This window comes from Gymnoscopelus braueri (assembly GCF_963280865.1).
Source record: "Gymnoscopelus braueri genome assembly, chromosome: 11".
Classification (NCBI taxonomy): domain Eukaryota; kingdom Metazoa; phylum Chordata; class Actinopteri; order Myctophiformes; family Myctophidae; genus Gymnoscopelus; species Gymnoscopelus braueri.
In genome coordinates, this window is record NC_137613.1 from 27,530,440 (window position 1) to 27,556,702 (window position 26,263).

Sequence of the window (26,263 nt, forward strand, 5' to 3'; positions counted from 1 at the left end):
TACAGCACTGAGCGCACTGGCCAATACAAACTAATAGGCGAGTGTGCTCCGGTGCGCAATTTCCGAACGCACCCACTGTTGACCCGGAAATTAAATGCAGAGTGCAAGCAGTGTTGCCAGGTTTTGTGAGAGAAATAGACTACCAGGTCTATGAAACAAGCCCAAAATAGGCACTTTATTGGCTAATTGAAAATAGCCAATCTACAAGTTTGTAGATCTGCTATTTTCAAAAGAAATCTTGAAATAAAATGTGGAATATTTGGAAGAGTTTTGAAACATTCCAAGATTTGTAAAAGTGTGAATCGATCCTTACTCTGAAAAGTGTGATTCCTTACTCTCCTTCAAAACCACTCATGGTGGCTGCAATTCGGAACTGTCCCCTGTAAAAACAATTCAAGCCTATCACCAGAAATGCCCCCACAAATCTGGTACGGGGGTCCCTGGCACAAAACATTTTCAGATGGGGTTAGGGACAAATACATATTAAGTTGGGGGTCCATGACATGAAAATAGGCTATTTGGGAACCACTGGTTTAAATAATATTTTTTTTTAATTGGAAACAAGCCCAAATAAGCAACTCCACTTCAGAAACAAACCTCAAAAACCGCTACCCGCAACTACACAGGAAAAACAAGACAAAAATCGCTTATAATAAGCGGACATGGCAACCCTGAGCGTGAGTCCCTCCCCCTCCAGTTGACCCTAGACAATTGTATTTTTATTTTTTTATACCGCTTGGAGTGTGACATGATTTTACACATGTAGCTATGATGTTTCCAAATGTAAAGGATATTTTTTTGCAAATCAATCATGTTCTCTGTTGTAAAACTCACACTAGCTGTGACTTCTGGTTGGGAAACTTCAAAATAAGAGCATGACAAATAAGCGTGCTAATAATAAATGAAGCCCGATTTATGCGTGCGTGAGTGGGAGGGAGAAGGTCAATGATGATGGCATAATGTCTGTCACATGTGATACGGTCCTGGATGCACACACACACACACACACGCACGCACGCACGCACACGCGCGCGCGCACGCACGCGTGCGTGCACACACACACACACACACACACACACACACACACACACACACACACACACACACAAATAGAGTAGACCCTTATTTTTAACTCTATGAGTAGACCATGTTGAGTAGACATTGCACTGGTCATTTGGATGGGTGGATGTAGGCCTACTGTAGTATGGGATGGGACTGGGAGTGTATGGGGAATGGAAGGAGTGTTGCCATGGTGACCTGGGTGACAGAAGGGAAGAAAAGGGGATCCATTATTACATTATGCTAAATGACTTATGTATGTGAATGGGGGGGGGGGGGTATGTAAGTAGTAGCCAACAATGATTGATTAGGGAGGAGAGGGTGATCAGCCTGGATGGAAAACAGACAAAAACCCAGCCCTTTGTTCCCACTTGTGAACTAAGTAAAGTTGCACGAGCCAATATCAAATACACTGATGTTGTCTTAGTAGACCCCCTTGGTCCCACCAGCCCCCAAATACAAACATCTTTGTCCCCCCCCCCCCCCCAAACACAGGCTGAGTGGCTGAGAAATCTTGGGCCTGAACTAACTTTGGGTGTCTACATTAAATGCATAAAGCATGTTGCACTAATAAGGATACCCCTGAGTTACTTTGTTCATAATTTAAACAAGTCGATCTTCCAAAGCCAGATATCTGAGAACTAAAACCATCAAGGTTAAAAGTAAAATCACTCTGATGTAATTTAACATAGATGCATTGCAACTAAACTAAAGTCAAGCCACATTCAAATTGAGGCATTTAATTATCACTTTTATTGTCCACTAGGGGACAGTGCCCTCAAAAGCAAAAGCTTTTATTCTGCTCAGGATTTCTGCCTTCTGTGCAAAATCAGCACGTCAGTGGCAACAGAACAGATCAATGACAGTTATGTTCCTCTTCAACTCATACATGTATCTAACATACAGTACAGTAGATGGCAACAGAATCTCATCCAAGACAGCAAAAAAATAAAACAAAACAACTTTATTTTAACAGACAATTGCAATTGTGAAGCTGTGGTTGTGAATTATCGTTCAATTGCAAGCTATTCCAGCATGGAGAAAGACAAGGACATAAAGACATTGACTAGGCAAAAGTGTTTCAGTTCATTTCATGTACTTACTGTGTATGTAGAGTAAACAATAACAAATTAAGTAAAGAATTTAAGTGCTTACATAATGTGAGAACATAGCGGTTCTCTCTCTTTCAGTCATACAAAAGATAATCAATATGCAGTCCTCTTACAAAGGGCAGTTTGATCAACAAGGACACCTTAAGTCTGAATACAAAGTTGTCTTAGGATGTGTAAAACATATTTAAACAAAATCTGTGGTCTATTTAAGAAAGTTACTGATTCCTCACAGGTACAACACGGCTACATCTGTCATGCATATGCTAATCTTTAAATTCACATTATTAACAGAAAAATCATGGTGATTTTTTATTTTATTATAATGGCATTATAATCTTATACTCAGACCTTCTTACTTTTTATCATGAGAGCATCTTGGTTTATGTGATTAAACGGTATTAATTAACTAATATAATGGCAAAGAATCCTATTTTCTATTTTAAAAAAAGTATGATCAAAGGCACTTCAGGCCTATTTCAGTATTACAAATGTATATCTATTTGGTAAGGCACTTTTGACATGGACTTTATATGGGTTGTATAAAATGATAATAAGTTACACCTGAAACTTAACGCACGTTAATGGGGACCATAAGCAGTTGGTGTTCACGTACAGTATTTTGAGGAAACATGGTCAAATTGAAGCAAGAAGCTCCATTACATCGTGTCTCTCAAGAGGACTGTGAGGGAGCTGAACATGCAGCATGATGAAAGAGATGTTGATATGTTATGCTAAATGTACATGTTTGTACATGTTTGTACATGATACAAACTTTGCATATGTCACCCTGTCATCCAATTTTTCTAGCCAAGTTTTATAATTAGTTTTGGGAACAACACATCCCATTGTCGCTCCAAAAGCTTCTAAACCTTATCTGTTCCTTCTCCCTTCACATATCCCCAACCCCTTTTTTACTTTCTCTCTCCTTGTTTGAATACAGGAAGCACTGGGGTTCTATCCCACCGGAAGATACACCAGAGGATATTAATGGCTTCTTTAAAAAACAAACAAACAAACAAACGAAAACTGTGTTATGCTTTGGAAAATGGTCTACAGAAATGGCAAGTATGCTACCATGACTCATAGTCATTGTGCAAAACTTGTAATACCAGCTGCCTTTAAGAACACATAGAACACAGTCTGATGTATACCATGCAGGCTATGAGTCCAGGTAGGTGACAGCAAGCACCTACCAGGTGTCGTGACAGTGTCCTTCTTCTCCACGTCCAAGATGGAGCAGAGCAAGGACAGTCACTCCAACATAGGCCTGTCCATGATGCCACCACCCATCTAGAGTGGCTGACTGGAGGTTTGACATACACAGTCATGTGAAGATCAGAGACACTCTCTCTCTAGCTGCTCTATCCTGATATCATTTCAGATATACAGCATGCCAGAGTGAAAATTGTATATTCAATGAAGGCAGAGGATGGAGATGACTGTAAATAAAGTGAGTTACAGCATTAACAGCATGGCAGTTTCAGGTTTGTTTGTTTCACTTTCTTATGTTGTGTTCAAAGCTCTGCAGAAAAACTAAACAGCGTCTTTGGAAACCAGAAGGACAACAGAGAGCTGTCATCATTCATTCAAGGTCCGCAATGTCTGGACAGCACTTGTAAAGCAGCATCACCTCCCTTTAAACATTTGGATTTTGTGTTTGTCCGCCAGCAGCAGGGTGACGTTGTATTCATAGTCTCCATCATGAACTCCTGTGTGTCGGAACGCTCCTCCCAAAAGGTTCTTCTCCCAGTAGTGATGCCAGTTTCCATACTGATCTGCACCAAAACCAAACACGCTCACCTGTGGTGTACGGACACAAACACATTGTCACATAACACTAGAGCTCGGTGATATGACTTCAAATCAATAGCACGATTATTTCAAACTTTTTCCTCAATTGAGATTAACGTATGATTCAATTTTTTAGATAATGAAAATAGCAGATCAACAAGCTCACAACGTATCACGATGTGACGTATTTCCGCTATTCTTACATGCCACTATTGTACAAAGAAGTATAATATAGGGCTTAAGTGGCTAATCAATTTAGTCGATTATAAAAAAATCAATTGTAATTTATTTGTGTTGATTAATATAAGAACAAAAAAATATATCAAAACATAAATAAACCCTGCTTCTCGATATTCTAGTGGCCTACATGAGCAAGATTAGGTTGGTTATTGGTACTATATGATGATTTTGATATATTTCTGGTTAATTGCCCTGCCCTACATCACACCTATAATCCATGTTTACCCCCTATTTACCAATATTACCAATATTTAACAAGACATGCAACAAACACTATTGCAGGTACCTTTGTTGTAACCGGTTCTATTCTTTCTTTGGAACTGCATACATTAAATAATGTCCTCTATCAATTCTCCTTGTCCCCCTTTTGTTTCTAGGACAGTTAATGTCAGTTAATAATGTCTGTTAAAGTCATGACAAACCTAAATGTGCTGAAGAAGATTTATACCTACTTACTTTGTAGCACTTAATTGATTTTTCGGCTTCCCTATTTACGTGACCATTTTCCCTGTCGTTTGTTGACTATAGGACTCATGCCATTTACTCTGATCTTGCACTTTATAAGTCACTCTGGATAAAAGCGTCTGCTGTATGGTGAAACTGTGAGTTGCAAATTGTACAGTACTAACTATCAGCTTACCTCGTCACAAATGTGAATGGCAAGCAGTAAACTGAGGAAGCCGGTAGAAGGATATCGCCCGTGACTGTCGAGCCAAGTCTCATAGACGTATTTGAAAAAGGTGGGACTATAGATCAACACCTGCAAAAGAGACAGAATCACACTTCATGGTGGACCGCTGCAGATGCTGTAACCTGGAGCAATATTTGTCATGTTTACGGTCATGTCTCTATCGTACCAGCTGTGGACTGTTTATTCATGTGGCCGGATTAAAAAAAACAATATAGGTTGAGGTTCAACACATAAGTGCCTGACAAGCTGACTTACCTGGCATGGCAAAACTAGTAAATAAAACAAAGAGTAAGGCCTTCATTCATTGAACTCACCTTGTCCTTGTTTGCTTTTATCCTGGACATTACAGGTACATATGTGCTGCAATAGAAGAAAAATAACAATCAATAATGTATAATAATAATAATGTATCTGTAAATTCTGATTATTACATACAATATGCTGATACATTATGCTGATACATAATGTATGTAATAAATACAGACGTGTCTGTATTTATTAAATACATAATTTCATAATCTAATGGTGTATTAGATATGAAACTCTAATGATAGGAAATAATCACTGTATTAAACAGTAATGTTTGGCAAGGAGACAAAGAGAACAACAATGTTTCCAACATCTAGACAAGGTAAATCCAGGAATATGGAATGTTTTTTGGCGTCTTTTTTCTGTGTCTTTTTCCCCCCTTTAAATGATTGATGAGCAAAATTATTATTATTCTCTTTTTCATTCTATTTAGATTTCTTTCTTTTTTGTCACTCCTCTGACCTTTCTAAGACGTAAAATGAAAGGGCGTAATGCAGTGTAATGTACTCACTGTTTAATGGAGCCTGTAGTTAAAGCACTGATGATCCATTGAAGGTCCAGGGTCTTAAAAGGGATCAGCACCAAATGAGTGGTGTTGTCAAGATCTACGGAACTTTCTGGGTACATCACATGGTGAGTGGTTCTGGACCCAACGTCTTCTTCAAAGCCAGAGGTGGGAGCCTGGTTCATTCTGCAAACAAAATAACACAGCTTTGCTTTTTAGTAGATATGGAAATGAGCCACTTAAGCAAGTTCTAGTATATTTGACTATTTGTTTGCTTTATACAAAAACTGTCACAGTCACAGACTTTGTCATTGATTGTAGTTTCTAGGTTTTGTATTTCTATGTATTTTGTTCCCTGGTCTAGTATTCTTGGTTCTATGTTTCTGTCTGCCCCAGCTTTATCTGATTTGTAATCACCCCTCATGTGTATATCAGTATTGTTCCCCAGTCAGTTCTTGTTGAGTCATTTTATCCTGTCACTTGTTTTAGTTTGTCATGTTCTTGTTCTCCTGTATAAAAACACCCATTAATGGGTTTTGAACGCCACCTTGTCTGGCTGTCCTGCATTTGAGTTCTCACCTCACCAGCATGTGGCAGAATGACTCAACCAAATGGACCCAGCGGACAGCACCCACCCAGCTACCACACAGGCTGCCTTTACCCGGTGAGCTGTATGGCTCTGTGACTGCAGTACGAGCCCAAAGAGTGGCAACTGGACTTGCTAATGCTCCAGCTGGCTGGTCGACTGTTGGGGGGAGGGAGGGAGGGAGGGGGGGGGGGTCGTTTGAAGCACCAGCTGGTCAACTGTTGGAGGGGATACTATTAAAGAACATGCTAGTTTGATTGTGATGTCCTGGTTGTGCGGATTCCGGTGTCACTCCTAGAAGTCCTAGTTGTGATGGCTCCGATATCATCTCTAGAAGTCCTAGTCATGCCAGTACTGACTGTCCTATGCCACTTCAGTCCCATTGTCAATCCCCCGTTCCTGTCCTGGCGGTGGAAGAAAGCTCTGGGGGGTTTCAGCCCCTTTCCCTGCCTGCCCACCTGTATACCTACGCTCTCAAGCCTGTTCTTGTCCCCTCTCTACACTCCTGTCTCTCTTCTTCTTGGACATTGTGGGACGTCAAGAGCCGTCCCTAGAGGGGGGGGGTACTGAGGTCTGAGGTTCTGATTCTACAAAATGTCTTCTAAATCCTAACAGTTTTCTGAAAAACATATCAGTGGTTCTCAAACTTTGTCATGTCAAGGACCTCCAAAATTATATGTATTTGGCCGCCGGCCCCGATCTGAAAATGTTTTGTTCCAGGGACCCCCAGAAGCAAAGATTTGAGTTAATGTTTGCTTTAAAGATATATATTCAAAGATTTGCACAAATTTTCACGATTTTTCAAAAATGGCAGATCTAAAAGCTCTGTGTCGCCCTATGAGCTTGTAGATCTGCTACTTTTGATTAGCCAAAGTATAAAATAATGGTTTAAGTGGTCACAGATGCGTTCCCGGTTTTAATGGGTTAATTAAGTTATTTGCAAGAGCTTATCACATCACAGAGGACTCGATTGATTGACGTTCAATAATCCAATGCAGTGGAATCTAAATAATGAGACGCTCACACATCTATGACAAGCCAATTGTTTTTCACATCATCAGCTTCAAACCTCAAGCTTGTTGTCAGGTCTTATGAACTGTATTATGACCACTTCATGCTCTAATGTTGTCAGGATGACATTTCTGTTTATTCTAACGCCTCACCTAGCAACCGTGCATGACTCCATTTGAGATGCTTTGATTGGCATAATAATAAAAACATACGTATATCCACAAATTCTTGTACCGCAGTGAAGTATTGTGTTGTTATAGTGAAACAATAACTTGGTTGTGGTTGTGTCCTGTCAACCTGTAATTGAATCGGTAGGGAGTGGCATGCTGCTGTCACTGTGAGGGCTGGCAGAGAAGATAAGTGCAATAATGTTGCTTCATACAGAGACAACATGTTGGCAGTCACACCTTGATAAATGAAGAGCAATGGAAAAATATATTGTACAAAGTTTGCCTTGAGACATTTAGCTTGCTACTGTACCATACTTTCTTGATCAGATTACATGTCAGCCACATCATGTACCACTCCGTTTCTCAACCAGTGGTCCGCAGACCACTAGTGGCCCACATTAAGCACTACTAGGGTCTAGACTCTATGCAGTTCATCATACAGGCACGTCTAAAAGATGGATCCTGTATACTCAGTATAGTGTATACAAATCCCACTCACAATAACTTCACAGTATTCTCACATTTTGAGGTGCTATACTTGCAGGTTTGGCAAATATAGTTTAAAGCTCTTTTATAGGGGCATCTGGGTGGTGGGGGCATCACCCAGATGCCAGAGGCACCCTGGAGCATCCACGGTGCCTTTACCTAGCAGGGCGCTCCAACAATCAAACATCATACATCAAAATCTCTTCACTTATCCACCTTATTCCTGGCCACATGCACTCACTGTGGGCCTGGCCATGCCCACGGTGGCCGTGGCCAGGTAGGGGAGTAGGGGAGGTGGGGAGCCCCATATCAATGAGTTTCCTGTTTACCAGTGTTGCCATGTCTGCTTATAATAAGCAATCTGGGGCTTTAAAAAAAAAGTGTAGTTGCTTAATTGGGCTTGCTTTCCAAAGGTTTTTAAACCAGTGGTTCCCACATATTTTCATGTCAAGGACCCCCAGATTAATATGTATTTGTCCGCAGAGTCGCAGACCCCCATCTGAAAATATGTGGCGCCAGGGACCCCCATACAAGATTTGTGTTGTTAAAATGTTTCAAAAATATAAAAGATATAAAACTTTTTTTCCCAGTAAAACTCAATGGTGCCCCCTGTAAGAGGCAATGGCGGCGCCCTGGAGAAGGCCAGGAATAAGGAGATCCTATATAAGAGGATATTTTCTGCCCATGGCTGAGTAGGCCTGTGACATTCAGATTTGGTCATACCTCTACCTTCAACAATAATATTTAGCAATAAATCACCTTATAATAAGGTCACTGGAGTCGATGAGGTCACCATACTGTGATCCCTTGAGGTTCCCTGAGTTCCCCACCACAGCGCAGGTCCTGCAGCGCTCAGGGCTGCCGTCCGAGTAGAGCGTCTCATCAGGAATGACTTGGAACAACTCCTCCACCACTTCTGTGTAGTTGGCCGGATGCCTCTCTGCCTGCAACCACTGGTGACACAGCAGAGACTCAAGGGGTTACTTTAACCACAAGTGCTTGAACAAGGGTAGTGAAGCTACAGTAGCACTATAAGCTCACAACATACTGTAGATCACATTTCTCAAATAACGTCAGGGGAAGCTTAACCCTTTAAGAGCGGGAACGAATATGTGTCATTTTTAGATTTCTTTGGGCTATTCAAAAATAGAAGATCTACAAGCTCATAGCGTGGCACCGAGTGCCGCGCTATGAGCTTGTAGATTTTTTTTAAATCGTGAACATTTGTGCAAATCTTTGAATATATATATTTAAAGCAAACATTTGTAACTCAAATCTTTGCTTCTGGGGGATTCTACAAATGTCTTCTAAATCCAAACAGTTTTTTCAAAAAACGTATGTTGCTATAATCAGTGGTTCTCAAACCTTTTTCATCTCAAGGACCACCCAAAATGATGAGTATTTGGCCGCGGACCCCCAAAATATTTTGTTCCAGGGACCCTAAAAATGTTCGCTTTAAATATATGTATTTTCAAAGATTTGCACAAATATTTCATGATTTTTTCTAAAATAGCAGGTCTACAAGCTTGTATATCAGCTATTTTTGAATAGCCAAAGGAATCAAAAAATGACGCACAGATGCGTTCCCGCCCCGGTCTTAATGGGTTAAATACATGGTCAGGTTCTCTTGGCCTCTCCTGCACCTGGTGACAGTACAGTGAAAAAGGAATTACAACAAATGAAAGCACAAAGATAGCGCTAGTACTTGCCACATTGTGCACTGTCTGTATTTATGTACCAGGGAGAAAACACCAGGTAAGAAAACATACGGATATTTGCAATCTCAAAGTTAAAATGAACACTCCAGATTTCATGGTGGCTACTGAATGATCAGATTGGATGAGCACACTATCCAAGGACACACACACATGCATGTGTGTTGGGAAAGGGGTGATAAACGATACATGCATACCACCAGGCATCAGGCTGACAGCAGAGAAATGTTTGCTCTACATCTACATGAATGTGAAGTATCTACAAAGCTATTCTGTGATGTCAGTGGCTAGGTAATCTTATATCGACATGCAGTAATTAAATGCAAACCGGGCACCATGTAAACTTCTGCTATGCCCCTCAGGACTGTGCCACCTTGTCGGGACACAAGAACACAATGACCCCGCCTTATGCCATCAGAGTCCAAACCATCTGGTCAGCTAGAGTTAAACTGTTACACTCCCATCATCAGCCTCCTGCTGAGAAGCATTTTGTGAAACGAGTAAGTGTCAGGAGGCAACCTTGAAATATCCTTTTTCTATTGTTATACCTCTAAATGAACATGGAGGTGTGTGAGGTGATAACGATTAAAGCCAGTGTACTTCTCTCTGAATACTGCTGTGTTGGTGGAAAGACAACATACAATGCTTTGGAACCTCAAGAAAGTGTGTTTTGGCTTGATAGCAGAGCAAAGAATCAATTCCAATTCATACAAGATGTTCATTAATTAAAATGAGAAATGAAAAAACAAAAGCTGCAGTGCCAAAGCAACAATGTGTGTCTATAATGTGTTAAATCATTGCATTAAAATAGCATTAATACTGACAATCACCATCACTGGATTCAAATCGCCCATTAGGGTTAAAACAGATTCTGAGAGTGTTAGTTTGACACTTCTGAATTTCTTCACACATTCATTTTGCCTCTTGCACATCTTCTCACAGAAAATATGTGTGTGTGTGTGTGTGTGTGTGTGTGTGTGTGTGTGTGTGTGTGTGTGTGTGTGTGTGTGTGTGTGTGTGTGTGTGTGTGTGTGTGTGTGTGTGTGTGTGTGTGTGTGTGTGTGTGTGTGCGCGCGCGCGCGTGTGTGTGTGTGTGTGCGTGCGTGCGTGCGTGTGTGTGTGTGTGTGCGCGTGCGCGTGTGTGTGTGCTCGCGCGCGCGAGAGAGAGTTAACTCTAAATTTTCCCTTGTACTTTACCCAAATTATTGTACCAACGGCGACGGTCCCCTGAATCTCACCTGCCACCACTTGAAGGTTTCATCAGACAGCAAGCTGGTTCCCCTGGTCATGAGAGGGTGAATGGACAGGTTGAATCGCTCCGTGAACCAAGGTTCATCCTCCAGCTCCGTCATACACTGCCGACAGGCACATGCACCCTTGGAGAAAAAGTTGTCCGACAGGCGAAAAGCGTACTTGAAGAAATAGAGCGAGGGGTCTCGGAAGGTGTAGCTGAATAGCAACATTGTGAAAGTTACGATGCAGAACAACAGCATGAAAGTCCTGATTTTCTTCCGTTTGGGTAGAGGCATGGTGTGGAACGTCAGTCAGTTTGTTGGGAAAGTTGGGAGCTCAACGGACCAAAACAGGCTCATTGGTGGATTGAGAATCCAACGTTTTGAGATGGAGGTGGAGGAAAAGCAAAACAAACCATTCCTCTCTGTAAAAGTAGGTCAAATACTACACTGACTTAAAGAGTTGCATCAGCATCCTCCATTGATACACGTCCTTGTCACGAAGATGAGCACACAACCTTTTACTTAAAGGAGTTCTTGGTAATATCCATAGACCGTGGGAGTCTTCTCTGTAGATGTACGGTTCTCATCTAAGCCAGAGGCAGGTAATTCCACTGTGGCAGACAGCTCAGCATGCTTCTGTCAGCTTGTGGGATCCTGGTTAACTAAAGCTGCTGTTCTGATGTTGACTCTGTGGGGTTAGTGACCGACATGTCTTCCATCCTTTGAATAATCATCAACCTACAAGGCAAACAGACAATTTTTGTGAGAGCACATACAGTGAAAATTGAGAATAACAACATCCTATGAAACTTTAATAGGTTTCAGCTTGAATCAACGACACTGGTGACATTTGGTACAATTTAACAATACAAATTAGTTACTGTGTGATACCAGTCAAGTGAATATATTATATAATTTAAAATATTTCTGTGCGTTGTTATAGAAATGTTTTTTTCCAATGCTATGAAAAAATATTGCTTAACAACATCTCTATGCTTCGGGGGAAACAGCAGTGCTAGTTGGTGGAAAGAATGTCAAACATGAATGATTTATTGACAAATACATGTTCTGATGTTTCTGAAAGTTCTGTCAGGGGCTTGTGGAACTACTGTACCCTGATAAACCACCCGGTCGCGGAATTCAATTTAATTTCATTCAGCAACAAATGCAATGCGATTTCTGGGGGTGGGGTGTAGGGGGGGGGGGGGTTACCAGGCTATTGTGGAACAGGTACTGTAGGCTCTGACTCTGAAGGTCAAAGACATTTGAACAGCTGGCATTCACAGGATCAAAGCTCTGACCGCTTGATAATGAGCCTGCCTTTTGAACTTGCCTTGGTTTTCATACAACCTAAGTAGTGTGAGAGCTTTTAATTAATTATTCAGCTGTCCTTTCTCACTTTTTTTTATTTTTAAAAGAAAAGAAAAGGTAAATTCTGTGAGAAGATCACTGCACTCATTGACTGCTGGATAAGTGAAAGGTACCAGAGGACCATAGAACCATACTAAAGGGATAAAAGTTTCTGCACACGTAGCTCCATGGCAAGTATATTTAATAAAAAAGGTCACGCTTTCTCTCAGCAGACCTTTGAAAGCATGACTGTTTTTTTTAAATCAGAGGTAGAGACCCTTTATCTCTTTAATAAAAAAAAATAATCCCATAGCTGTATTGAATAATTGTCTGCAGTAGCCCAGGAGATAAAATAAGTGAAAAGGATCAAACCATGAGGATCTAAATTAAAACATGAAAGGATAAGCTCACTCGGTTTCCTGAGATGAAATAGAATGCAAATGCATGAAGGAGACGTCATTTAGTACACCATTAACTAACTTAATTGACTCACTCATATAAGACATCAAACTAATATTATGCTTAAATACCCCTTTTAAGGTCACCATATGGAGATACTCTGCATTAACATAATGACGATACTGATGTCTAACTGAGCCATCAGTTTTTATTCCCCAACAGTTCATTTTCCCCCTTTTTTTTATCCATCATTTTTCGAAACAAGATGAGTTTGTGTACAGTATATAGTCCATAACCGTAGGGAACATTTTGTTGTCCTATGTGTTTTTCAGTAATCTTTGAAAAGTGTGGCTTTTGTTAGCGCCAGGGTTGGCTGGGGGTTTTAATTTCAACATGAAAAGGCCACCTCCAACATCCAGTGGCCTGGATTTCATTTTGATATACAGCTGTGCTGAGAAATCAACACATTTCTTTATTTAGCTACATCCAGCTACAACAGTGATAGCACAATAAAGCACTACTCCAAAGATTGAGAGTGAGAAATGTATTGGCAAATAAATGAGGGAGAAAAGAACTGAGCGCTCCATATAAGATTTGTGTAAACCACCATTACCAGGAGAGAGGGGCTGTACGTCTTTCTTGATTAGAAATTGATCAGGTCATTCAAATTCTACCCTGGAGACTGTCTGGTATGTTTAGACCATTGACAACAACTCATGGTATATTTCACTGCTGACTGGTTTACAAAGCAGACCGTAGTTTGTTTTTCTGGATTCCATTGATTTCAGTACAATATTAAAATCAACCTGCAGCGACTTCAAACATCCTTGAGGTACTTTCTTGGAGTAGGTAATCAAACACACTGAATTTCATTGCACAAAGTTAAAGAGGTGGTGCCATGTTTTTGCACTTTTTCTGTTTTTCATGTGTCTATGAGGTTGATAGAACTTCATAAAGCCCCCCGGTGGTGTTTTTATGGTGTTTTATGTCTTCTCTGACTATTTGGAGTTTCTTCCTGGAGGCTGAAACCTTGAGGGTCAAACGTGCCAATAGAGAAACAGCGCTTTAGTGACATCACAAAGCCATACCCTCCCCCTCATTATCATAACACAACAGGTGTGGGCATGAGGAGGAGGAGGGACTAGGACAGGTGGGTGGTGCTAAGGTGGTGGAGGAGGTGCTAAGGTGAGAACCAGTTATACTTAATGAACTGGAGGCGTGTCCACATAAAAACATAATTTTAACAATTTCTGCACACTTTTTTTTGTTGAAAAAAATCCTTACATAATAATAATACCTTATGATCAGGTTTTAGGGTTGAAAAATATCATGGCACCCCATCTTTAAAGGTTTCATGACGTTCAGTTTTACCACACATTAAAAGTATTTGTCATGGTCCTTCAAACGTGTATAGAAAGTTTTAACAAAAAAATCCACTGGCAGGTGTTTTTCTCTCACATTTCTAAAGCCTTTTCAACTGCAATGAAAAAAGAAATCTTTGCCTGCAGGTGTCGCTGGTGAGGGATTTTGCCTGTCAATCATCGCCTCTGCTCCGCCCCCCCCCCCCCAAAGGAAAGGACAGGGGAGGGGAGGGGCGAGGAGGAGAGTGGGCGGGATTAATCGGCTGTGACCTCACTGCCGAAGGGCCAAGCTCAGATTACTTTTCAGCCTAATTATTCAGAAAACCCCAGACCACAGAAAATCCACTGAATGTTCAAAGTTCAGATTTTTTGGGTGTAATTGAAGTCCCAAAAAAACATAAAAAATAAAAAAAAGCGAAAATGAATGTCATAGAACCTTTAAGTTTTAACACATTTTAAAGCACAGATTAATTTGAACTCCCAGACAAAAATAGTCCCTGGAGAAAGGATTAAAACATATATGACGTAACCATGTTCAGCCACCATCAACACAATTATTCATGTGAGTAAAAATAAAAATAATCTAATCTAAAAATAAAGCCATTAACAGAAGAATTGTCAATGTTTACATACGATATATGGTTGAAGCATGTGAATAGTCAATTAGACAACATGTATTGAAAGCGGTGTGGTCCTTTAAGGCAGGCTGCGAAAGAATGTCTAGTGACATAGCTGTTCCATCTCGCTGTCACAGTAAGAGCAACAAAAACAAACATGACCACACACGGCTCATAAGGTAATGATTATCTATTGCCTAGAGCTCAATGCCAGACTGCAGAGTCGTTTGCATAATACTATATATTCTAAAGAAGAATATAAAATTGGTTACATTTCAGGGCATCACCTATAGGGACACTTGCGATTGCAATTAACACTTCAATGAACATTAATACAGTGTGAGAGAAAGCTGTTGACTGACTCCACTCAGTTATAACACTTTGTTTTAAGGGGGCCAGTGTACAGAATCATGAGCGATGAACAGAATGCGTCCAGAAACAGATGGTGCCTCCCCACGTTTGACAACACGTGGACAGTCAGCTTGTTCCCTGACCTTGTTCTACTGGAGGTTAGAGCAACTATGAACAGATCAAAGTTCCCCCCGCCTGTGACACAAAACTATGCAGACTTCAGAGAGGAAGACGCTGCAACAGAAGAAGAAGAAAAAAAAGTTTGTAGAGGAGAAAAGTGCATGAGCTGTGCATTTCACTCTAATCTTGGGTTTTGTGAAGTCATCAACTTTTTTGATTTTTTTTCTTTATTTTTTTACCTTGCCTGGCTTCTTGTGAGTCATTTTAGAGCTCAATATTCTGCCGTTAAGAAAGCCTGCCTTTGGTAATCTTTTGAATCTGACAACAGCTTTGCAGAGCTGTGACCTTCACAAAATCAGTGCACCTTAAATGTCTATGTAAAGGTGAATACCACTTAATGAATTCACAGTAGTAAGTATTTCTGTGATCTAGGAGAAAATACCATACAATGTGGAACTGTGAGTCATTTTCTCACCAAAAACCACAAACCAGAAAACTAAGAGTTTAACGTGCAATGTCATCAAAATATAACATTTTAAACTGTAACATACAGAATAAATTGCTGATGAGTGCAGTGAGTGATAGAGTACCTAAGGGGATGTATTTATTTAGTGGGTAAGGGTGCATTTTCTGTCTCAGCATTGAAAACACCAGTATAAACACAGGATGGAACAACACTAGATTTTACTGATATTTGTTCACCTCCACAATATTGACTGAATATATATGCAATCTAATTACTGTAATTACTTCCAAGTAGTTTAGTAGTGGATCACCAACCCTGCATGTTATAGCAATTATAAGAAGTTTATACCCCAAGCTATAGTCTACTCTACTGGCATGTTCCAACAGCAGCAAACCTCTGTGGGAGAGAGGCTGCGACAGAGGTTCCCTCTACACCAGAGGCTCCCTCTTCTACACCAATCTCTTCAGCGACAATAGCTGATCTACAAGCTCACTAGTATTCGCCCCAGAATAGAGATCCGAGGATTTCTAGGGTTCATGTGGTTAACAACAAAGAAATGCATCAAGTGAACAGCTACACATTCCTGTGAGTGACAATCTCCTACCTTGAATTGGGGGGGAAACAGCACATTCTCAAGAAAGAACACCAGAGTTTTTGCTGTTTTTGTAAGATAACTGAAAAAAAGTGTGTTATATGGTGTAGTGAATTTAGTTTTATAGAACATCCTCATCTACCCAATAACTGTGTGGTTTGACATGTCAACTGAGGACAGGAGACAGTTTGGACAAAGTGGTGCTGACTGCGCATCCAGATTGATTTGATGTGATCTCCCTGCAGAAATCTATAAAGCAAGATTACAAAAGAAGGGCCTTAAAGTCGTGAAGAACCCCTCTCACCCGGGTAACAACCTTTTTAATTTCCGTCCTTCTCACAAAAGACTAAGAAGCTTTAAGACCAGAGCATGCAGCTCTCTCCCCAGAAAGACATGTTGTCCCATTAATAATGAGCACTGGGAGGAATGTGGGAAGTATCTCTCTGTAGATAAAGTGCATAGTCGAAATTCCGGGTTTTATATCTCTGTGGCTTTTTGTTGAAAGACTTTTGAAGGGCAACTTCTCAGATTTTTATCCTTAATCCTACCATTCTATTGTGAGGGGAATGTGAAATTCTGCCATTACATTAACACTTTCCAACGCGCTCTGTGCCGAGAGCTCGCTTCGCTCTGAAACGATGGTAACCACATGAACCCTGGGGCATGTCATAATAGGCGAACATTCATCAATAAAAGCAAAAATGGCTGATCTACAAGCTCAAAAGGAAGCAAGTATAGATTTAAATAATCTATATGGAGCTGAGCGAGCAGTAATTCATCTCGTTTGTTGCTGGAAAATCTTCGGCAGCCAACGTAAAACAACAAGTTTCAACTAATTTTACATACTGCAGTGTAGACTGGTGGAGATTTTTCCAGTGCCTTAAGAGTTCTCAACACACAGAATGTGTTGGGAAATGTTATGTCAGGTTATCATTAAAGCAGTGGTTGAGAACCACTGCTTTAATGTGTTATCCTCAGGAAATACTTGAATTAATGAATTTTGTTTTATTCTGTCCTCAACTAAACTAAACTAAGCTGAGAAGAACGTCTAAATAACCAGTAAGGGGCTTAACAGGTTTTCTTTTCTTTTGCGGAAATGGTGCTATATAGCACCTCAACCACCCCAAAGAACTGCTGAAGAACCACTGAGGAACCATCAGTTTTTGAGTTTCTTGAGCTTCGACAGCAGTATTGTATAAAATAGTAAAACATTTAAATAAAACATCAAACACATACAGTACATTTGTTATTATATTCCCACTTCAGGTTACTTTTTTTAAATTCAATACTATATACAGTAGGTTACTAACCACATGAACCCATCCCTGTTCCGGGCATGTCATGGGCAAACATTTGCAGAAAATAGGAGATACAAGCTCACAACACATCATATATATCGTCTATTTTCGGCCTGAAAAAAGAAGGGCATAAGTATAGACCCTAGATCCCCGGACAACTCCGGTCAACTAAGTATATAGGGTTTAAGTGGTTAATTAAATGTCTTAATTTACAATGACATGTTTACTGTAGGTGTTTTCACTTATGGCTGAAATCCAGTTGCTTTTATTCAAGCTGCAGAATGAATAGACATTTATGTAAATTATTTTCTATTTGTCTATAACTTTTTAGTTCGTCATTCTGTAGCATTGTTGATCATCAACTGTCCGATAAACTCGTTGATCTCATGTTATGGAGCTGCTATGATGAGAGACTAATTTGAAATAAAGCTAAATGGCTCCACAAGCCTCTTCAGGTGACTGCTCCCAATCTCTTCAGCAATCTGTAAATGGTTTTAAGGGATAGATAACTTGCTGCACTTAAGGGGAGCACTTAATAGTATTAAAGATGTATCATATGATACACATAAATTGTGCGTAGTATTACAAGGGCTCTCAGGATAGGAACAGTGTACTGTGCAATAAGATTAAATATGGCCCCATTAAAATAATCAATTTACACATACTAAAGATACAGAAAACTATAATTAATCATCCTTTTAAATGCATACTACATGTCAGGGGCAAATTGCTTTGCCTTGCTGTGTAAACCAGTATAAACCAAATGATGAAATTCATAGTGGGAAAACCAATCTTCATCAATATTTTGATTACAGTGAAAAAAAACCTGAGCTGAGAGTAAACACGGAGAGCAGTTTGCACTGAAAATTGGTTTTGATGCAGGGTGTTGAATAAAACAATCTCTGATGTTTGATGATGCCATTTTACAAGCCGTCAAACATGCCTCTGCTCTTCCCTCCATAGCAAAGATGTGGAACGGTGAAGAATACAAATGTAGTTCACACTGTTGATGCTTTTTGTCAAGCCAGTTCTCTCCCCAGAAAGCCATGTCTGTACCATTAATCATGAGCACTGGGAGGAATGTGGGAAGCATCTCCCTGTAGATAAAGCGCATAGTCCAAATTCCAAGTTCTTTGGCTTTGAGTTGAAAGACTTTTAATGGGCAGCTTCTCTGATTTTTATCCTTAATACTATCATTCTGTTGTGAGGAGGATGTAAACATCTGATATGCAGTAACACGTCCCAATGTGGTTTGTGTCCAGAGCTCACCGTAAAATGTTGGTTAGGTGACTAAATCATCGACATGAAGCTGAGTGTGAGGTTATTCATCTCATTTGTTGCTTGAAAATCTCCACAAGCCTGCGCAAAACTATGCTTTTCAACGTCTTATACCTTTCCTTCACCGTTGAGAGAGTGAGCTCTCGACACACAGAATGTGATCGGGAGTGTTATGTCATATTATCCCACGTCCTCCAGTAGACTAGAGGACAGGATTCAGGTTAAACACCAGTGAATTTGGGGAGCACCGCAACCAGAACCATCTATTCTGTCCTCAGCTTCCTCTCTCCCTATCTATCCTCTCCTATCTAAAGAAAATAAAGCAAAAAATACGTAAAAATATGGTTGAATTTGACCTTTAACATCCGGACATTATTGCTCCGTCTATATTCCGATATAAAGATGTGGGTTTCTACAAGTAAGCTCACAGTGCAAGATAACAGCAAAGGTACTTCAAATATGAAAAGCGATAATTACTGAGGCATTGGTAGTGGTACATCGTTACAAAGTGCAACAAAGTGTTACATTGCATGACACAGTGTCAAGGGGCTTAAGTTCATGGACTAACAAGACATTAGGTGTTTCTACAGGCTGGAAGCATCATGTCCTATCACATCATACAGGGATGTTTCCATCGTATTATTAGACATCGTCTTAATTTAGACACCAGACATGATTATAATATTAGCATCGCTGAAACTGAATACTGAAAAGAATCCTTGTGCAATGACAGGGCAGAATAGAAGTTTATTTTTCTATTAGGCCCTATCAGAATGTCAATCAGACAAGACTGAATATATACAGTACAGTCCTACTTTCCCTGTTCCTTTACTGAAGCATTTCTGCACTTCTACAAATCCCACCTATCAGTCTTTGTGAGCTGAAACAGCTCAATCCATCAGCTTGAATCCAGAGAACTAAGCCTAAGATCTGAGAACCAACTGAAAAATAACATGGAGCTACTTCACTGACAATGAACTGAGAACCAACTGAAAAATAACATGGAGCTATACTCCACTGACAAAGAACTGAGAAGCCACTCAGTGGACTTGGGATGTTTTGATCTTTCTCACACAAATGAGTTGTTATACTTATAATTAACCAATGCTCTTAAAACACAGCGTCTAATTCACAGCATCTCTGGAATTAACCTCTTGATGAGAGTCTTGCTTTGATTGTTTCTCACTTTGAGAGAGACTTGATCATGATAGAAAATAATAATAATTGAGACTCAACCATACCAAGATCATAGGAATTACATACTGTGTATTAATTCTGTTTTAAGCAAAATGTCTGTTTAATGCTCTCTCTGTATAGATCAGTTTACTTTGCTGAGGGCAGCTTTTCAATGAACATCCATTGATGTAACATCTGCTAATCTTAAAAATATCAAAAGCATGTACCTATGTCGATAGAGAATAGTTTAAGGCACAGTCTGTGAGATGAGATGAGATGAGAAAACTAAACATGGCACAATAAAGCTGATTCTCCTCAGCATGAACAACAGATTCTATCCTTTCTCAACTGCAGTTTGTTATTATTTTATAATGTTTTTTTGTTTGTAGGACGTAGCGCGTGGAAGGAACACGTTATTTCAACCAGTTCCTTCCCCCTCCATCAGGCCTGACCAGGGAAGGCAGTATAGAGACCAGGGTTACTGCATGTTTTTTGTGAGGGTACCTACCCTAGGGACACAGGGAGAACATGCGAACTCCACACAGAAAGGCAGTTTCGCCAACCCCAAATAGGGTATGGGCACTGATGACGTGGAGGAGAAAGGCGGCCCCAGCGCCCCCAGCGTCCCCGGCGGGAATCGAGCCCAGGACCTTCTAGCTGTGAGGCGACAGCGCTATCGACAGCGCCACCGTAATAATCAGTCTGTAGGGGGCATGCCATGGATTCAGTGGTGGAAAAAGTACAAAAAGTTTTTACTTAAGTAAAAGCATCAATACTGCAATGTAGAAACACTCTTTTACAAGTAAAAAGTCTGGTAATCAAAATTTATTTGAGTAAAAGTACAAAAGTATTGGCATCAAAAGTACCAAAAGTAAAAGTACTCATTATGAATGTTTCACAAGTCATCATTATGTCTAAAATGTATAGAAAACCTTTTGGAAATAGAAGATCTACAAGCTCACAACGTGTCGTGAGCTTGTACATCGGCTATTTTCAAATAGCCGAAGTTTAAATAGGGCTGAAGTGTTTAATGTTTTGTAATAATAATCAAAAATAATAACTAGAGTTTACAAATAATTTTTGTAGAGTAAAAGTATAATATTTGCCTTTGAGATGTAGTGGAGAAGTAAAATGATTGAAAATTGGAAGTCCTCCAGTATAGTAAAAAATATCTAAAAATGTTACTTAAGTACAGTACTTGAGTAAATGTACTTAGTTACTTTCCACCACTGCATGGATTTGAAGCTGAGATATCTGAGGCGGTGCAGGTAAACAGGAGAGGTAACAGGACAGCTCCCTGAGCGTTCACTCAGTGTCGCTTATTTCTCCTCACAACGTCTGGCACACGACTCTGTGGTCTGTGAGCAAGATAGCCTGAACTCCATGCCTCTGTGGGGCGATTGACTTCCATCACACTGAAATTACCCCACAGCAGGAAGGGCTGGTGTTGGAAGGAAATGTAAAAAAAACAAAAACAAACCAACAGAAAAAAAATAAAAACGGACGCCTGCGGTGTTGCCTGTCTTATCTACATGGTGTCCTGTGCAGTGCAAGGGTTTTGATGTCACCCACTGCTGTGATAAAATGGTAGCGAAACTGCAGGTGGTCCAGAGAGACTCTGAGAAGCTCCTATCAATAGGATATAGTAAGAATTTATTTCCACCTATGTTTTCATGGGGGATGCTTCTTCTCGGGGACGGAGACAGCAGTTTTCTGCGCCAAAGGCACACACTGCTGCCTCGGTGACAGGTTGATGACGTCCCTGTGTGAATTGACTTGACATACTACTTTCATCAGTGGGGGAAGTTTATTTCTTTGCTTATAATGAATTATGTCCAAATAAAAATAAAATATAAAAATAAAAGATGCTATAAGGTCTGCATGACAGAGCAGCTAAAGCTCACACGGCTGAAATTCTAGGAGGACACTGGATGGATTCTCAGCCCTTTGATTTCTCCAGCGTGCCTTTTGGGATCAACATCCTCCATCGATTAAGGGATCAAGATCAGACAGATGAAGCAGATTGAGTAAATCTGTTGATGTTCTTGTAGTAGGCTGGTTGCAAAACTTTGAGTTACAGTGTGCCTCAAATAAATGTCTGACTTTGAGAAATGCATTATACCTCGATGCCGATGACCTTGTACATTTGTATTCTTAATTAGATGCCCTATTGCTGATTAAATTAATTAGGGTATTAGGGTGCACATGCTACTTTATATCTGGTGTTTAAAATACAGTGTTAGTCTGACTTCCTTTGAAGTAAAAAACGAACAAAAATGTTGGCTTTTTAACTAATTTGCTGAATGCTCCCTTCTAGAACTGAAGAAATATCTGATTGATAGTGACAAATGACTGTTAATGTATAACATTTCTGAACTAGACATTAACTGTATAAAGTACAGTTTGGCATACTACTCAAAACTACGCATAATGTTCAAGCCATATGTTCTCTAAAATATAAAATGCCCTGATATGCACTGATCTTTAAAAATGCATTACTATCTACGAGCGATATGCCCTCCAGCAGTCTGGCCATGATATAAAGTACACTGACTGCTGCTGTGCTTCATCTCCACTCTTATTAAGACCTGAGGCCGATTCTACAAGTGCCTTCTAAATCAGTAGTTCCCACACTTTCAAGATTTAAAAAAAATGTTCAAAAATAGGAGATGTACAAGCTCGCAGCGCCGTGAGCTTGTATATCTGCTATTTTCAAATAGCCAACGCAAAAACCTAAAATGACACATATGCTTTCCCGGGTTTTAATGGGTTAAGGTCTGATCACATTTTGCGCTTAGCGTATGAACTCGCGTATGATAACGGCTTTCAGACACAAATTCATGAGGTAATTTGTCTGTGCAATTCTTCTTCATGACGAAAAAGAAAAGGCTATTGGCTAACGTCTTCATTAAATGAAGCAATACATATGATACTATAGAACCATAATTCCCACAGCATGCCACTGTCGTGATATCCAGGTATTAATTTAACCATCGGTTCCAACAGTAGTGGGTGGTGGCTGTAGTGTACTGTACACTGCTTGAGTCGCCACCAACAGCGCGAGCCGTGGTGAAGCTTACAGAACACAGAATTGTTCTGTGGCATTATGAAGTCAATTTGTCCACACAAAAGGACAATGGCAGCAGTGAAAGACACCTCCTTTTGTTGTTCTATATTTGGGTAGTACCAGATTGTTGTTGCTCCCTCTAGTATTGTGGCTGTGGGTGTCACTCACTTTGGAGAAGTAGTTAGTCAGGTATGAGGATATTGAGGGCACTGCCCCTTTGATTTTCTTAAATACCAAATTACTAATCCCATTTGTATTTGCTTAACCCTGTCTTCTACCCTAAACCATCCCAGACTAGCAAAGTGTGTTGGAATTAAGTGGGTCATGGGCTTTAGGCCGACAAGTTTGTTTTGGGAGGTCTGAAGCTTAGTTTTTAGTGACATTGAGATGTTGGAGAACCAAGAGGTGCAAGCATAGTCAGCAAGAGTCTTGAGAGCACTTTTGTTGACAAAAGAGGAGATTCACCTGTCAGTTTGTTAAGAATACAGCCCAAATAGGTAACCTCTTCTTTGCATGAGATTACTATATCGTCAACTCTGACCTTGAAATAATTTGCATTTACATGACTTTGAATGTTTGGACCCAAAAATAATGGATTCTGTTTTACCAAGGTGTAATGACAGTTGACAGTTATTTAAAAAAGAAAATAAATGGTGGGTCATCTTCATTTTACCTAGTTTCTCTGTTCATTACTCTGTATAATTATTTTATTGTCTTTTCCAACTTACAATGATAGTATAAATGACCAAAAGGTTAAAATTAAAGAAAGCACCGGAGATAATATAATTTGAAATGTTCTTGTAGATCAGCTGTTTTTGGCAAGTGACACCCTTGAGTGATTAGGTTTCATAGCAAATGCTATGAAGTCCTCTCTTTGTGCAACTTTCCCAATGTGTAGGAATGAATGAATGTTTAATATCGTCGCTGTCGGGTGGAAACCTTGTATGTCCAAAACTGTTACTTTTCAGCAAATGGACAAAATAACCTGTGTTCCAATGGATCAAATGCAGTTTTTATTTAACATTAAAGTTAAATATTAAAAAAACTTACACCACTTTCACCTTCACTTTCAAACATTTTCAAAAATAGCAAAAATAGCCATTAACCAAATAGCCAAATAACCATTAAAGTTTTAAATATGGAGGAGATACGAGGTTTCTGCTTGACAGCGACGATATGTGGTCTGAGATGAGAGGAACACATGTTGCAACGACTCTGGGACCAAACACAAAGCTTTACTGACAAATAAACAGGATGACAAAAACAGAAAAAGATCCAGATCAGCCCTTGTTCTGTTCTGCCTTGGAACATTATACATTCTGCCTCAGGCTTCCAGCACGCCGCACGGCTTTGCAGAAATCTCAAAGCATTTTGGTCTAAACCACAACCAACCTCACTATAAGCCTGCCAGGAGCTGAACGGTATTTCAAATTCTATTGTTGTTGAAGAACAAAGAGAAGAAGCAATTGTGAAATCGTTTGAGTTTTAGATTCTGGTGCAGCTAAACAAGCATCCTATTGACTTTTGGTTTGATTAGACAAAGGTTTGTTGTCTTGGCGGTACAATGATGCATAACAGTAGATTGCATCAGCAGTGTATTAGTGTTTCAAGATGACTACACCTGGCTGTAAAAGGGGGGAAAATGCTTTGAAGGGAAAATCTGGCCTCAAACAAAACACATGATATTTTTATGAACTCGAACAGTATAGTCTCTCTGAACTAGAGACAAGAGGAACTAGAAAAAGTGCTTCTCCGATCACAAGTATTTCTGTATTCTTGGTTTGTTTCATGCTAACATCTGCTGACGTAATTATTATTTTTCATTTTTGTCGAACTAAGTTCTGAAAATATGTTTTTGTTTTGTTTTGTTTCGTTTTGTAACAAAGTTACTCTTCAAATAGGGTAGGCATAATATGCCTTGGCTTCAGCCTACACATTTTTGGTGTTACCTCTGTATTATGTAAACTAAACTGAAGTATTTATCCATGTTATGGTATAACACAGAAATAAACTATTTATTCATTCATTCATTCAGGTCTCCGCCAGGTCAGGTAGGTTATTGCGGCCTCCTGGTGGCGCTATAAAAGGCCAATGTGAAAAGGGTGCCATTTCTTCCTCGGCCTTTCACGGCTATTGAACCCTGCATTCATGATTTGAGACATTTTTTTTTGCAAAAATTGGCCTGCTGATTATACAACAGGCCAATCATTTTGTTCAAAACACACCAATCCTGCAAACTTTGGAAGCCAATGTTAGCCAATCAGGATGGAATATGAAAAAACTGACAGATCCCTGTTGATCACATGACTAAAGAGATACTGTGTACCGATTTGCGTGATGTTTGGACAAAATTTGTAACATCGAAAAATTGGTTTTGCAAAAGTCGGCATCCTGGTGGCGCTATAAAAGGCATCCTTGGCCTCTAAGGGAGTGTGTGTGCAAAGTTTCACACAGGTCGGTGCAGTTATAGGTAAAAATGCGTTATAACGCCACCATTAGGCTGATTTGAAAATGTTCTAGTGGTATTTCTTCCTCTGCCTAGTGGGAATGTGCCAATCAGGATGGAATATGAAAAATCTGACAGATCGGTCTTGATCACATGACTATAGAGATACTGTGTACCGATGTGCGTGATGTTTGGACAAAATCTGTAGGAGTAATATCAAATTATTATTCTTTTAGAAAAATTCGGCCTCCTGGTGGCGCTATAACAGGCCCATCTGAATGGTTCTGCTCTAACATCGTGTGCACACACGACGGACGGTCTCGGCCATGCCTTCGGCCTGGCGGAGACAACAACAAGGCTCTCTCAGTGATGTCAACAAGAGACAACCTGACCTGGAGCTGGTCCAGATTATGGGAGAAGGATTTTGTTCACACTGTAACAATGGCTAAAGGGTATTCTACGGGGATATGGGCACACATTCTGGCTCGGATCTCATTTAAAAATGTTATTAATTGCTCTGTGCATGGACAACAATTTCAGTTTCCACTTCATTGTTATTTGAACAGCACTATAGTAACTGCTGACTACCTCTTAGCTTGAGAGCATTGGTTCTGGAGTATATAGATTTAGAAAGAATGTGTAATAGTCAACAACTAAGACTGAATTGTACCCTCAGCTGCATGAGGGAACAGGGCGCTTGCGCACGCAGCGACCAGCAACAAGAGATATGTTTAATGTATGTAATATGTTTTGCTGACTCTTGTTGTAAACCCATTTGCCCTTTTGGGACATAAATAAAGTTGAACCTGAACCTTGAACCTTGAAATAGAAT

The 26,263-nt window shown here is 40.0% G+C and overlaps 1 protein-coding gene across 2 annotated transcripts in view; it reads right to left on the reverse strand.

The window, feature by feature from the left end:
• Positions 1–3,037: 3,037 nt before the first annotated feature.
• The window catches only part of LOC308095957 (CMP-N-acetylneuraminate-beta-galactosamide-alpha-2,3-sialyltransferase 1-like), a 28,445-nt gene continuing 5,219 nt past the window's right edge, over positions 3,038–26,263 (reverse strand). Inside the window, exons 2-8 of one of the 2 annotated variants that reach the window (XR_013934095.1) lie at positions 10,914–11,648; positions 8,720–8,913; positions 5,714–5,893; positions 5,208–5,253; positions 4,843–4,962; positions 3,421–3,971; positions 3,038–3,386 (exon numbers count right to left, since the gene is read on the reverse strand). Coding sequence is in view for 1 of the 2 variants with exons in the window: in XM_080443142.1 (XP_080299268.1) it covers positions 3,798–3,971; positions 4,843–4,962; positions 5,208–5,253; positions 5,714–5,893; positions 8,720–8,913; positions 10,914–11,204 (1,005 nt within the window). In the remaining variant the exon portion in view is untranslated. Of the gene's footprint in view, positions 3,972–4,842; positions 4,963–5,207; positions 5,254–5,713; positions 5,894–8,719; positions 8,914–10,913; positions 11,649–26,263 lie in introns of both variants that reach the window. The other variant, XM_080443142.1, reaches the window with a different exon arrangement.